The 14,111-nt window shown below is 50.6% G+C and overlaps 2 protein-coding genes across 12 annotated transcripts in view; one reads left to right on the forward strand and one right to left on the reverse strand.

Moving 5' to 3' along the window:
* SMTN (smoothelin) overlaps positions 1-5,974 on the forward strand; it is a 76,301-nt gene extending 70,327 nt beyond the window's left edge. For 8 of the 11 annotated variants that reach the window (XM_042442007.1, XM_042442008.1, XM_042442003.1 and 5 more), the window contains one exon: positions 3,601-5,974. In XM_042442007.1, coding sequence (XP_042297941.1) covers positions 3,601-3,751 — 151 coding nt within the window. In that variant the 3' untranslated portion in view covers positions 3,752-5,974. Of the gene's footprint in view, positions 1-246; positions 414-3,600 lie in introns of those variants that run through there. The other 3 variants (XM_042442010.1, XM_042442011.1, XR_006100893.1) reach the window with 2 other exon arrangements.
* An 815-nt stretch (positions 5,975-6,789) lies between these two features.
* SELENOM (selenoprotein M) lies at positions 6,790-10,201 on the reverse strand. Its single transcript, XM_042441365.1, has 5 exons — positions 9,989-10,201; positions 8,920-8,955; positions 8,339-8,373; positions 8,148-8,226; positions 6,790-7,540 (listed from the first exon to the last, which is right to left on the reverse strand). The coding sequence occupies exons 1-5, from the start codon at positions 10,106-10,108 to the stop codon at positions 7,343-7,345; spliced, it is 468 nt and encodes a 155-aa protein (XP_042297299.1). The 5' UTR covers positions 10,109-10,201; the 3' UTR covers positions 6,790-7,342.
* Positions 10,202-14,111: the final 3,910 nt, after the last annotated feature.

Here is a 14,111-nt window from a genome sequence, read left to right on the forward strand (position 1 = left end):
GCAATTTCCTCCTCCCCTTTTGCACCCCTGTTGGTGTTTGCACGCTGGAGAGTTCCATGCCTGGCACCCCCGAGCATGTATGTGGGTCTGACACAGGGAATGTGAATTGGATTTATGTATCTCTTGTGTTTTTTCCTCCTATCTCTTCCTGTTTCTTTCTCTCTTTCTCTCCCCCCCTTCCCCACCCCGATCTGTCTGGGCTGTGATCACTGGCTTCCTCCCCCCCTCCACAATCCACCCCCCCAGGACACACGCGGAGTGCCCCCAGTTGCTGGACGTGGAGGACATGGTCCGGATGAGGGAACCCGATTGGAAGTGCGTGTACACGTACATCCAGGAATTCTATCGCTGCCTGGTCCAGAAAGGGCTGGTTAAAACCAAAAAGTCCTAACCTGCCTATCAGCAGAGCTATGGTGAGAACTCTCTTCTTCTTAATTGTGTGTGTATGGGGGGAGACGGGGTTTGGCACAAGTCTGCGCATATGCTTTGGGGGACCTTCATACTGGTATGTTCTGCCTTTGGACAGAGTAGTCCAGGTAGAGCATCTCCAGTGTGGGATTTTATTCCTACAAACCCACCACCTGAGAGGCACACGATCCGCTTCTCAGGCTGTTGCTACTCTCTGTGACTTCATATTTTGAGGCTCTTTGAGAAATGCAGGATTCCCCAAGGGGAAGAATGAAAGAGATTTTGAGCAGGAGCCTTTTTGAGCAAATGCCATTAAAAACAGTTACCCCAAAAGTAAAAGCAAAGAAAGGCAATTAGTAATGTACAATGAAACGGTGTGCATATGTGTGTCTGTGTACATTCAACTGATCTGTGGATTTTTGGTGACTCCATGAGTTTCATAGATTTTCTTAGGCAAGGAATCCTCAGAAGTGGTTTTGCCAGTTCCTTCCTCTGGAATAGAACCCATAGCACCCACTCTTCATTCGCAGTCTCCCATCCAAGTACCAACCATGTCTGACCATACTTAGCTTCCACAATCAGACCAGTTCTAGTGCCTTTAGGGTATTCAGGCCATCTTTTGCCAGCTCCTTCCTCTGAAATAGAGCCCACAGCACCTGGTTTTTGTTGGCGGTCTCCCATCCTGGTCCTAACCAGGGCTGACCCTGTTTAGCTTCCAAGATCAGATGAGATCTGTTTCCTTTTAGGATGTTTAGGCCCTGACTGTCATACACCCTCATCTTTTTTCAAGAAGCCCATCCTAACATTGAGCCAACCACTGGTCACCCCCATTCTTCCACCCCTCCCAGCAGATTTCTTATCTTATTACGTATACGATACATCATATCCAGAACCATATTGCCCCTGGATTGCCCTAACAAGCACAACAACCTTTTTGTCTTTTGTTTTTACAAGGAGTCCAGAACATCACAGCCTTCGTGCTTTCAGGAGACAGCTGGGTGACCCCCAAATTCTGAGACACTGGTGTGTTTATCCATGACCTATTGATATTCTGTTGCTTGCTCTGCAGGCAGTTTATTAGAACCTTCTATGGAGGATGGATATGGGGCCCCAGATAGTGCCACTGGCCTTTTTCCTTCCAGCTGACCTCTGCATTCCCAAACTCCTCTGCTTCCCAGTCTGGCATCTGTGGGGAGAGGCTGAGGCCGGCCAGGTGATGGGCGAGCATCCTGGCTTCTTCTCCTTTTTGTTTGTTTGCTCTGGCCATATAAGTCTCGGAGGAGTCGAGGACATGGAAAAAGTGACTCAGGCAGCCCTTGTTAATGTCTTTGCCTCCCTGGAGCCTCCTTCTCCTGGGACGCCGGGTACACAAGCTGCCGGAGGAGGTTAAACAATGGCTTTATAAGGGCAGTGTGATTCGCTCTTGGGGCTGACCCAGCTTTCTCCGTCACTAATGATGCCGACAAGGGGGAGTCCCTTTGAGCCTCACTCTTCCCTCTTGGCCCCCCTAGATTGGAGCCCTAGGCTAGGAGAAGGAGTCAGCAGCTGGAGCAAAGGGTCATGGAGAGCAATGTGGAGGGCAGGGTTTGAATCTAGAGCTGGCTGGGAAGTCAAAGGAGGAGCTTTGGAGTGAATTTGGAGAGAACTTTGCAGCCTCCTTGAACACAAATGCCTCTATGCAGAACTGTTGTGACAATTGTCTGCACCTTCTCCCCTTGTGGCATCCCTGCCAGGGCCTTGAAGGTCAGCCCAGCCATTTCAAGCTAGGTCTTGAGCCGAGGTTTTCAGGCTTATTAACTTTCCCATTTGCAGGACCTCCCAGTCCTTTGCTCACCCAGTCTGCTTTGGCATCAGTTTTCAAATGCCATGTGGCTGCTCTTGCAGCGAGGATTGATGAATACATCAAAACCCATAGCTTGGTCATTTCTGGAATGTGTACACAGGCCGAGAGATTGGCATGATCCAATTTTACGCCCAGCAAGGGGTTGCAATCTGGGTGGGAGGTGGAATCCGAGGAGGCACTGGGCTCTGCAACTCCCGCAGTGGTCTCTGGTGGCAAGATTGTAGTATTACGGTTTCGCTGTATCTTGGTTGTTTTACAAGATCTCTGTGAAATACACATTTGGCGTGATATTAATTGCCTGTTAGGTGATGCTCATTGCTTGTAATGTGGAGAATACAGATGTCCTTCCCATGGGGATGGTATCCACCAAGATGTTCTCCTGTGTATTGCTCACAGACAGGAGCAGAAGTTGATTGGAAAAGACAAAACCTTGCTACTGGATTTGGGCCCCTGGGTTTGACTTGTTTATGTGTTTCCTCGGGACTATTGCCTTACGCAGAACCACAAGAACAGTGACATCAGCCACTCCCACAAATGGTACAAAACACACACCTACAAATCATTTACTAAAAGGTGGATATGGTATACACAAATGGGAGAGGAAATGGATGTTATATATGTACCTGGGCCTAGCTAAATGACAGTGTGCCAGATGATGGCTGTTGGAGGATGTTTGTGACAAGGTTATGTGCCTTCAAATCTGCTCCGATGTACGGTGACCCAGTCCAAAGGTTGTCTGGCCAAGATTTTTTCAGAGAGGGTTTGCCATCACCTTAATAATGTCTTCTTTCAACCATAATTGAAGCCATCCAGAGATCTTGCAATATTGGGCAGGATCGAAATACAATAGTTATAACAACGGTCACAATGAGATCCTCCATAGTTGCGAATTAATCATGTACCCACCTTTTCTTGTGATTTAGGTACGCCTTTTGTGAATCTGTTTGCAAGTTGTAGTATTTTGAATCTCCCTTCTCCCAAATGCTTGGGACCAGATGTGTTTTGGAATTCCGTATTTTTTTATTTTTGCATAATGAGATATTATTGAGATGGGACTCGTCTAAACCTGAAATTCATATGTTTCACACACATCTTATGCGCATAGCCTGAAGGTAATTTTATACACCATGTTTTAAATAATTTTGTGCATGAAGCAAAGTTTGTATGCACTGAACCATCGGAAAGCGAAGGGGTCACTGTCTCAGTCACCCATGAAAAATGCTTTGGTTTTTGGAGGATTTCGGACTTCTGGATCAGGGAGACGTAACGTGGACTTCCAACCATTTTCATTCTTTCTGTCTCTTTCTTTCTTTCATTTGGCTCCCCTTAATGTTGCTCTCCCTTTGCAGGATGCTGGTGGACTGCGTGCCCTTGGTGGACGTGGAAGACATGATGATCATGGGGAAGCGTCCCGACGCCAAGTGTGTCTTCACGTACGTGCAGTCCCTCTACAACCACCTGCGGCGTCACGAGCTCCGGATGCGGCAGCAACACTTCTAGCCTTCCTTCCCCTCCCGGAGCTGCGGCTTTTTCCTGGGAGTCTCCCCACCCACCTCCACGTCCCCGTCTTTTTGCCGAAACGCCCAACCTAGCCTGGCCCCATGTGGGGCCACGAGGAAGGATGGATAGCTTCACCTGCGACTCCTCTTGCCCGGCTGTGTCCCTGCACGACCTCCCTTCTTCTCCAGCCCCTCTTCCTCCTCTGCCTTCAGAGACCTCTGACAATGAAGTCGGGGCAGGCTGGGTAGTTGGCCACTCCAGCCCACTCTGAAGGGGTGATAGAACGTCTGTCCCACCCTCGAGAGAACTGAGGGCTCAGCTGCCTCTCATCTACACATGCTTTTTATATGATGGTGGTGATGATGATGATGATGTCTTGTAAGTTATTCCTTTTTTTAAAAATGTTGTAGCCTGCACCGTGCCACCTTCTCCGTCCTGCAGAGCAAAGCTGCATCATGGCAAGGGACTCCTTGTCTCTCCCAAGTCTCTACACCTTTAGCCCACCTGCCTTTAGGGCTTTGTAGTCTCATCTAACAGCTGGATTCTGGCTTTTTAGCAAGAGAAAGAAAGACAGAGTAGGCTGTGTGTGCAGTGGCTCCCAGTGGCCCCTGTGCCGGGGCGGGGAGGGGGGTGATGGATCTGCTCTAGGTTTGACGTCACACTTTAGAGGAGCTGGCTGGGGGATTTGGGGGAGTTGTAGTCCAAGACAGTTGCATTTCCAAGCACTGGCTAGAATGTAGGAAATTGCCTTATACTGAGTCAGAGGCTTGTTCCATTAGCTCAGTCCTGTCCACTCTGACTGGCAGCACCCCTTGAGGGTTTCTTGAGGGGCTTTTCCCACCTTTACTTGGAGATGGTCCCAATTAATTCTCTGTTGTCCCATTTTTTTGGCTGATTTTGTGATGTCCCATTTTCTTCTCCTGCATTCCCTCTTCCTCCTCTGCTTACTTCAGTTGTTGCAGACTGAGTTCAAATTGCAACCGTAGCTTGTGCTCCATTAACTCAGCAGGGAGGAAGAAGACAGGGCAGCATCTTGCTCTTCCCTGTAAACGCAGGCAAAAGCAAGCTTTTGCAGTCTCTCCTGACTGGTCTGTTTTCCCTCACAAATACCTTTTGTCTTCTTGACCACACTCTGATGTTGCTTGGCCCCAAGTGTCCTGGTTTTCATTTGTGAAATGTTGAAGGGCATGTAGCTTGCGATTTCCTGGTTAGTGGGACAGGGAATCCACTCCAGGTTTTAAGCTTGAACTTCAGCGGAGCTGTCCTAGGACCTGAACCTGTTTTGAAGATAGTGTTCAGCACTTTGGCTAGCTAGCTCCTTTAAAGTTTGGGCTAAAACCCAGAGCAGATCTAGAATTTTAAAGGAGGCAGCCCCTGAAGCCCTGTGACGGAGCTTTGTTATCACTGCCCCACTGGCATGGAGGCCAGCAGCCACTACTGGTACCCCTGCCCACTTGATGCTTTGTCAGTGCCCAGTGGATAGAAGCAGGTTGGTTTTCATGCCAAGAAGTGCTGTCTGCACAGGCTCAAAGCACTTTGCATGCATTTGGTCAACAGTCTTAGCTGTAGGGTGAGGTTTGGGAGATGTGGAGGAGCTGTTTACTTCCAATTCAGGATGCAGAGAGCAGTTTTCTTGAAGCCTTGCTTCCGAGTAAGCCTATTTACACAAGAGGGGGAGCCATTTGCCATAATCACAGAAACAGGTTTACCCTGATTTGCAGTGAGCGCTGGGAAGCATTAAAGAGGCAAGGGACTTTTTTTTAAAAGACACCCATTTCCCCCTGCAAAATGGACACAATCAGTGTGTTCTGCAGTGCTGTCTTTCTGATGTGCCTGTGCACATGCGGTTGTGTGCACCTGTGGTTCTGCTGTAGTCCTTGTGCCAGGCAGTGGTCACCTTGGCTGACTGCCTTTATCTTGTAGTTCTGGATGGGGAGGCACTGGTGGATTTTGTTTGTGTGTGTGTGTCAAACCATATTGGCAACAGAGGTTTCCTTCTGGTGGGGTCAGAGCTTGGAGATGAGACTTGTTGGGGATGACAACACCCGAAATCCCCCTGCCCCCAGTCAACATGGCCTTGTGGAGGACAACAGGGTGATGGGTTGGGCTCCTTCTCTTGCACCACTCTCAGCTCTCGGCCACGCGCCGGCTTATAACGATTCTGGCACCAACACGAGAATGTCTGTATTTGGCACCAAGTGAGACAATAAATGTTTGGATAGACTGTTGCCCCCCGCATCTCTCCTTTGTTTCGATTTCTACAGGCAGGTAGACCAGGACAACCCAGGACATGGACAGCTGACCTGGTGGCTCCGAGCCTGGGAATGACAGTATGAGTTACCACACTGGGGTGGCACCAACCTTAGCGATGCCACTGTCAGAAAGAACAATGGCAAGACTCTTTTAGCAAGAATTTCCTGAGGGTTAGAAGGCTTTGCTCTTGGAATAGACTCCTTTCAAAAGTGGTGGACTCTTTCACACGAGGTTTTTAAATAGAAGGTGGATGCCAATCTTTCAAGGGTATTTTAGCAGTGGGCTCTTGTTGGACTGGATGACCTTGGAGGACCCTTCCCATTCTATGACCTGATGGTTTTATGTCCCCCTCCTTCTAGAGGTGTAATATTCAAAATGCACCCATCACAGCAGTCCTACCTAAAGTCTATGGTAAGGTCAGCAGTGCCCAACATTTATGCCAGACCCAGAATGGAAGGCATTGAATCCCCACCAGCAGCCATTCCGGGTCTGGCATGGCTGTTGGACGAGGGAGAAAGGAGGTCGACACACTTTCTTGCTTGCCCAGCAGCCATGCCAGTCCCGCTGGGTATACACCTCCATCTGAGGTGTCGCCCAGTGTGGTCTGTACCCCCGCAATCCCTTTTTGATGCCCCTGGGCCCTCTCCTCTGCAAGACTGCCTCCTCTTAACATACGGTGCTGGATAGCTTATGGCTGAGGGAATGCAGCCTTTGAACAAAGAAAAAGTTTCTCATCCATTACTTAAGCATTGCAACGTCACAAAAGCAACACAGAGCACAACGGATGAAAAAAGAAAAAGACTTTACTTCTTGACTTTTGTGGGGGAGGGGGGTACAATGTGGGGAACCTGATTGTGTTTCCCAGCATGCCATGCTCCTGAGCCTGATGGGACACTGTCTATCCACCCTTGGCACCAAGAGCTTTCAGCCGAGGGCTTCATCCTGTCCCTTGGGCACGGAGCACAGCTGTGGGGGAAAAGGGGGATTCTGCAAGCAATGTCAGTCATATCCCTGTGACGAATGTCACGCATCCGCTCTTTCTGCTCATGTAAGAGTTGAACATCATCAAACATAAGCAAGCATCACCCAGACACTTTCAAATATATCCTTGCAACCATGCAGACCAGAAACTTGTTTTTTCCACCAAGGAGGTGAGTCTCGCCTGTGCCACATTCTTTGCCCTTCTTTCCTCCCATGGCATAGACCTAGTCCTGCATAGAATGCATCAGATCCTGTGCCACTTTACTGACCTGTCCACATTTTGCACTCCCTCCTCTCTTGCCAATTCACACACAACCACATCCACACAACCCCTGAGGTGTTTGACAGCATCCAGACCTACAGTTCTTCACCTGCAGCCCCTTTCCCCTCTGCCCCACGTTGGGTCTTGGTTGCCTCAGAGCCTGGCAGGGGCCTGGCAGGGGCAAGCTGGAACTCTTTGGGCACGGGTGAATCGGGCGTCTCTTTGCGGTAGAATCCCAACTCTTGCACCAGCTGGTTGATCTCTTCCCGGGTCATGTCACTGAGGGGAATTCTCTGCAAAATACATACAGTCCTGAGACTCAATGCCATGCCCTACAATATTTCACAGGTGAAAATTGACACGAGGGGCCCATTGACTCCAGAAGGTGGAAGGTTCTTAATGAAAAGGAGGTGCCAAGCGAGGCGAGGCTGCAGCAGTTTGCTTTTGCCAGAGCCTCTCCGCTTTCTAAGTTCATTGAGTGCAAACTCCTTTTAGGTTTTGAGCTCAAGTTTACAGCAATGGAAGTAAGCTGAGGACCAAAGGGGGAAAGTGGGAGGAGGAGAGAGAAACCAAGACATTTTAAGGGCACGCAGAACTGAGCCTTGTGCAAAATGGCATCAAGATGACTGGGTTGGCTTCAGTGCCGCTCTTGACTGGGCAACCTGTGAACTTCCTTACTCAGGCGTGGCACATACAGGTCAGAATACTGTGGGCAGACTATGCCAGCTGTGGCCCTTTTCGAGGGAGAATGGAACAGGAGCATCACACCACAGTGGTGCAATGCAAATGCCATTTGGTTCACTTAAATGCAGCTATTCACACAACTGAATGGCATGAGAGGATGCTATGTGTCATGTTGCCCCGAGTTAACCCTCCTGCAGATGTAGGATTCCTTCTTACCTCCAGTTCTTTGTACTGGAAGCTGAGCAGAACGAGTTCAGGGTCCGATCCAGGCAGATGCTTCATGACAAGGTTGTGACTAAGGGCGAGTGTTAAGGAGGCCCAGGGCCTACCGATCAAGGAAAAGCATCCTTTTTGGTTCTCCTTGCCCATCCCAGAATTATGCCCTGTGTGGCCTACCAAAAGGATACTAAAGAGGGAGGTCTTCCATGATAAAGGCCTTCACCTGAAAGAAGGAAAAAGACAAAGAGCAAGACAAAGATGATGGCCAGAAGGCAGAGGTTCATGGCACTTCTGCCAGCTCTGTCTTGAACTTGCAATGCCAACACTGTACTCTTTATTAGTTTTCCAAACGAAACAGCAAGTTCCTGCTCAAGACTTTTCTTATGGACTTAACCATGCTGTCTTACATATGCTTATGAAGAAGTAAGTGCCACTGAATTCCTAGCTACATGCTCACAGTTGAGGTGGGCCATGTGCCAATTGGGGGGCGTGCATGTTCCCCTCCACAGCAAGCCTTTGTTTTGAAGTCAAAGGGGCGTCTTGTGTCCATGTCAAAGGACTACCTTGCTTTCATGTCAAAGACACAGCTTGCTTTCATGCCAAATGAATCCTAGAATCCTAGAAATGGAAGAGACCCCCAAAGGTCATCCAGCCCAGCCTTCTTCTGCCATGCAGGAAGACACCGTCAAAGTTCCTTGACAGAGGGCCATCCAGCCTCTGTTTAAAAACATCCAAAGAAGGAGACCCCAAGGACATCTATTCCGCTTACCTCTCTCAGGCGGTTCAGTCGTCATCCTCGGCAGCTCTGGGAGAAGGAAAGGGACAAGAGAGCAACTGCAAAACCCGTGAGTCACATCCCATACACACCCTCCACATTTTCCCCAGTGGCCAAACTGGTCCCGTCCCTGCAAAGACCTCTTGGAGGGCCACCTTCCAAACAAACCTGATGTCCTGATACTGGGAGTGTGTCTGCTCTATGCAGAGTGGTCTTTCTTTCAGTGGTTCAGACTTTGGTACTCCAGATGTTTTGGACTTCGGCTCCCAGCGTTCCTGACTGTCGGCCAAGCTGGCGGAGGCTTCTGGGAGCTGAAGTTCCAAACACCTGGAGGACCCAAGATTGGGAATCATTGCTGCTATAATCCTGGGGAAGGCTGGGGTTGGAGGAGGGATGTTCAGGTCCCAGGGTTGTGTGGGAGGGAGCCAGGGCAGCTGAAGTGGTGGCAGGCTGCCTTCTTGCTCCAGCTTGTGTGCATCTCCCCTGGAGAAACAAAGCCAGCAGACCCCCCTTTCAGTGGGGCAGCCCCATCCTATAGGGCCCTGGGGGTTTGGGTTTTGCAAGGCCTTGGGCCTCCTCTGCCCAAAGAGGAGACATACTAAAACAAAAGAGAGTACTTAAACACAGGGGAGCCATGTTTGCCCATGGAGAAACCCTACATGCCCATAGAGAATAATTGAAGAATATTTGCCCATAGGGAAACATTGGAGAATGCTTGCCCATAGGGAATCATAGGAATTGCTTGCCCATAGGGAAACATAGAGATTCCTTGCCCATAGAGAATCATGGGGATTGTTTGCCTTTGGGGAAAGACAGGGCTTACTTGCCCATAGAAAAACATGTTGCTTGCCCAGGATTGCGTAGGAGGGAGCCCCAGCCTTTCAAGCCTTTAAAAGAAAAGGGCACTCTGCACATGCTCTAGGGCACCTCCGTTTTGTGGCAACTGCATCAACCTTTGATGGAGGCCAACTAAAACTGGGGGGTCCCTCCCCACGACCCCCCCCCCCCCAAAAGGACCCGATCCCCCCCCCCCCCCCCCCCCAAAAAAGAGCAGCCCCCTGACCTCGACTTTCCCTCGGGCCAGCCCTTCCAGGCGGTGCCAGTCGATCTGGAAGGCGCCCAGGGGCACGGAGCCCCACAGGAGCAGCAGCGCCAGCCTCCAGAGAGGAGAAGGGCCCATCATCCCGCTCCTCGGGGCCCTGGACGATGGGATCGGTGGCTCCTTGGCTGCCTCTGCCTTGGCTTTCCTTTAGAAGAAGCTGCCACGTCAGATCGGGAGGAGCCCCCGCCTTGCCTCCTCCTTCCAAGGCGGAGTGGCACCGCTTTAACTCTTTGTGGCCAGACAAAGAGTTAAAGCGGTGCCAAACCGGGTTATGTCTCTAGTGTGGATGCAGCCTTCAAAGCACTTTCCCTAGGCTTAGCGCTGGCAGCCACATTCTGGGAGTTGCAGTCCCTAAAAAAAAAGTTCCTCAAGTTCTGCTTGGTGGAAGAAAGTCGCTTTCCCTTGGTTGGGAGTTCTGGGTGTTGAAGTCCAAAAAAAGGAAACGTTTCCAAAGTTCTGCTTTGTGGGAAAAAGTAGCTTTCCCTTGGTTTTTTGGTGGGTTTTGGGGGCTCTGTGGCCCTGTTTCTTCCTGACCTTTTGCCGGCAAAAATCGGTGGCTTTGGGATCTTCAGAGAACGCTGGCATGGAAGGGAGCGGGGTTGTACCTTGGCGCTTAGATAAGAGGCATCGCACTATTTGAAGTCAGAGGCTTTCACGGCCGGCATCCATCATTTTTTGTGGGGTTTTCAGGCTCTGTGGGCATGTTCTAGAAGAGCTTGTTCCTGACGTTTCGCCAGCATCTGTGGTTGGCATCTTCAGAGAATGCTGGCACGGAAGTGAGTAGGCTATATATATATGACTCCCAGCCAGCCAAACAAAGGAACTTTTCCAAGCCCTGGAGACTTGCATCCAACTCCAATGGCTTGGGGAGTCTCACCTGTGGAAAGCAACTGCTCCAGGTCCTGAGTCTGAACTGGAAAGGAACAGCTGATCCCTTTCCCCAGAGTTGGCTCAGCGCTTTGGGCAAGGGCCTTGACAGTTCGGACTGCAACCGGGAGCGTTTTGGCCACTCCCGGCCACTTTCAGAGGGCCCTGCCTCTTCTGCTTGTGTTGCTCCTCTTCAGCCACTTTCCTTGCCAGGCTCCTCTGGTATCACAAACGGACACCTTGGGACACAAGAGTGCCACCTGCTCACCCCTTCCTTTCAACAGACCTTTCATGCTTGCGATTGTTTGCGGGGTGGCAATCGCAGTCTATGGGGCACTGATGTTCCAAGTGGGTCCCTTTGGGGCTTCTTTTTCCAGAAGGCCGAGTTCAAAAACAGCTGCTGCGTCTCCTGTTGCACACACAAGATCCAGCTGCTCGCGTGCCGCATTGCACCCACGACAACATCCGCTGACATGGAAGCCGCCAGTTGCCCTTCTCTTTGGGTAGTCTGCACCTTGATTTTGCTGGATGAGGTGCGTGGTCCCAAATATCACCCCTCTGTAGGTTGCATTCCCTACTGCCTCCATCCTCTGGCCTCACTTTCCCCCGCAGCCCTGTCCAAGTTGCCCATGGTTTTGCCAACCCCAAACCCCCTCCATGTTTTGCCACACAGAATGCCTTGGTTGGCCCCCATTGATGGGGAATGAATGTGAAGCTGCTAATAATAACAGGGATAATAATAAACACAGAAGGACTTCTGGCTTTGCAGCAAAGAGGGAATGAGTCATGGCAAAACGTGGGGAGATCTCAGAGCTCGGTGGGGAGCTGTGAGTCAGGCAGAATTGCAGGGCTTGCTGTGCATCTCCATGCTGAACAGTGCCAGGCGCAGGTGTCTCCACAGGGGGCGCTCTCCTCTCTGCGTCACAGTTGGCCTCTGAGCAGAGCCTGAGTCATGGAGGGGAGGGTTGGGGTAGCCTTGCTCCACGGAGAATGCCTCCCTCCAGAAAGGAGACATGGGTCACTTTGGGCACCGTGGCACCATGCCATCGCTAAGGGCCTTCGTTGTAAAAGTGGCCGAATCCAGGGATAAAAGCTTTCTGCAGGCTCTGAGTGTGCATGGTGTGCTTGAACGCCCTCCATTCAGACAGCTTTATCGAGTGGAATCCAGGGGCCGCATGTGGCCCACAGGCTCCATTGTACCACCTTGGCTCAAGCAGCTGGTCCGTCCGTCTTTAGTTACGAAACCAACCGAGGCTTACTCAAAAGTCCTTTCCCTTGAAGTCAGAAATCCTTGGAGTGGCATTCTTTTGTTACATGCGTAACTCTGACGGAAGCCCATATCTTAATGTGCCACGCCAAGGAACCAGAGTCTCTCTTCATTGCTCTGCTGATGGATTGGAATCTGGGGATATAGCCCCTGTAAGCGATTTCGCTTTGCAATCTTCCTTCTAATGGATTTTTGTTCCAGAACAGCTCCTCGTAGGTCTGAGATGGAATATGTGCCGGGTGATGCTGCAAGCCATGCATCCCACGGCTACAGAAAGAAAGAAACCCACCTTCCTTCCGTTAAGGGAGACGCAGGGACACGCACATGCACAGAGCGTTGCATAAGCCACGCACAGTTGCACAGCTGAGGACTGGAAATCGTGCTTCCTTCAGTCACAGAGACCAGGGGTCTCATCATCCCAAATCCACGCTTTTCTAGAACAGCAATCCAAATCAATGCAAGAAAGAAATTGCCAACAGGAAAGAAACCACTCATTAGATCAAGATTGCAGTTTGCTGTATTGGTCCTTTAGGGGTAAAAAAGTAAATCTCTTTGGGAGAGAAGGCCCCAGGGCCACATGCAGCCCAAGCCTAATGTTCCAGCCTCTCTGGCACATAATGGCTGCATCTGTACGGCAGAATTAACACAGTTTGGCATGAGGATGGCGGGCTCCTCTTTCAGCACCGGCTCCTGGACAGTGCCCTTCCCTCGTGCTCAATTCCTCCCATCCACAAGGGCCAGGAGGCTAGAGAAAGGGAAATGCAAGGCCCAGATGGGAGCCAGCATGGCCTGGCAGTTGAAGCGCCAGACTCTGACTGTGGAGACCAGGGTTCGAATCCCCGCTCTGACTGGACAAGCCACACTCTCTCTCAGACCCAGAGTCAGGCAATGGCCTGCATCCTGTGGAGGTTGCTTTGACTTGACACAGCCTAGGCCACATCAGGCCAAATGAAAGGCCGTATATCAACTTGTTCCATCAACTTGTTGCCACCCCCCCCCCCAGCCTTTGCAGCCTGAGGTGACTGGTTCCACTGCTGAGCCGCTCTTATCATCAAGACGTTCCTTCTGTCATCCAGACAAAGCCTACCCTCCTGGAACTTAATGCAGACTAACTTCAAGGTCCTTTTTGCGTCTCGGACTGCTGAGCCAAGCATCCCCCATCCTATCCCTGTGCATTTGGCTTTTGCGGCCTAAGCGTGGCCTTTTGTGTTTGTTGAACATTCCTTTATTCATTTCAGCCCAGGTTTGGAGGAATAAGGAAGCTTGCCTGCAAAGGAGCCATGGCAGACTTGCTACACTGAACACACACAGATCCTGGCACACATGGGGCTGGGAAGAGGGTTCAAAGGCAGAGAGGACTTCTCCTCCTTCTCCCTCCCTCCCTTCCAAATTGGGAGTGACCTAGGTTGAAGTCTCTAGGAGCAAAAGGTGCATGGAGCCAAGGAAGGCAAGCCCCACACGCCTTTGGGAAGTGTCTCTCCCAAAATCTCAGGCCCCTCCAAAAGGCATGTTTGGTCCAAACTTGGAGGAAGCAGCAGGACCATTTTGCATCAGGCCTTGCGCAGCCATGCGCACCTTGGACTCTTGTGCCGGTTTTGCTCCCAGTTTGGAAATCTTGCTATGAAAAGAAGGGAAGGACAGAAATCAAAAGAAAGGGGGAGGAAAGGAGGAGAAGGAGGAGAAGTGTGAACTTCCTGAGGACGAGAACCTTGCTTTGAAGAAAGGAGAGAAATCCATGGAAAGGAAGAGGAGGGGAGCTTCCTGAGGACTAGAGCCTTGCTTTGAAAGAAAGGAAAGGAACCAAATGAATGGACAGGAAGAAGGAGAAGGAGAAGGAGAGGAAGAGAAGCTGGAGTTTCCTGAGGACTAGAACCTTGCTTTGAAAGAAAGGAAAGGAATCCATGTAAAGGAGGAGGAGGAGGAGGAGGAAGAGGAGAAGGCTGGGTTTCT

Source organism: Sceloporus undulatus, chromosome 10 (genome assembly GCF_019175285.1).
Source record: "Sceloporus undulatus isolate JIND9_A2432 ecotype Alabama chromosome 10, SceUnd_v1.1, whole genome shotgun sequence".
NCBI lineage: Eukaryota > Metazoa > Chordata > Lepidosauria > Squamata > Phrynosomatidae > Sceloporus > Sceloporus undulatus.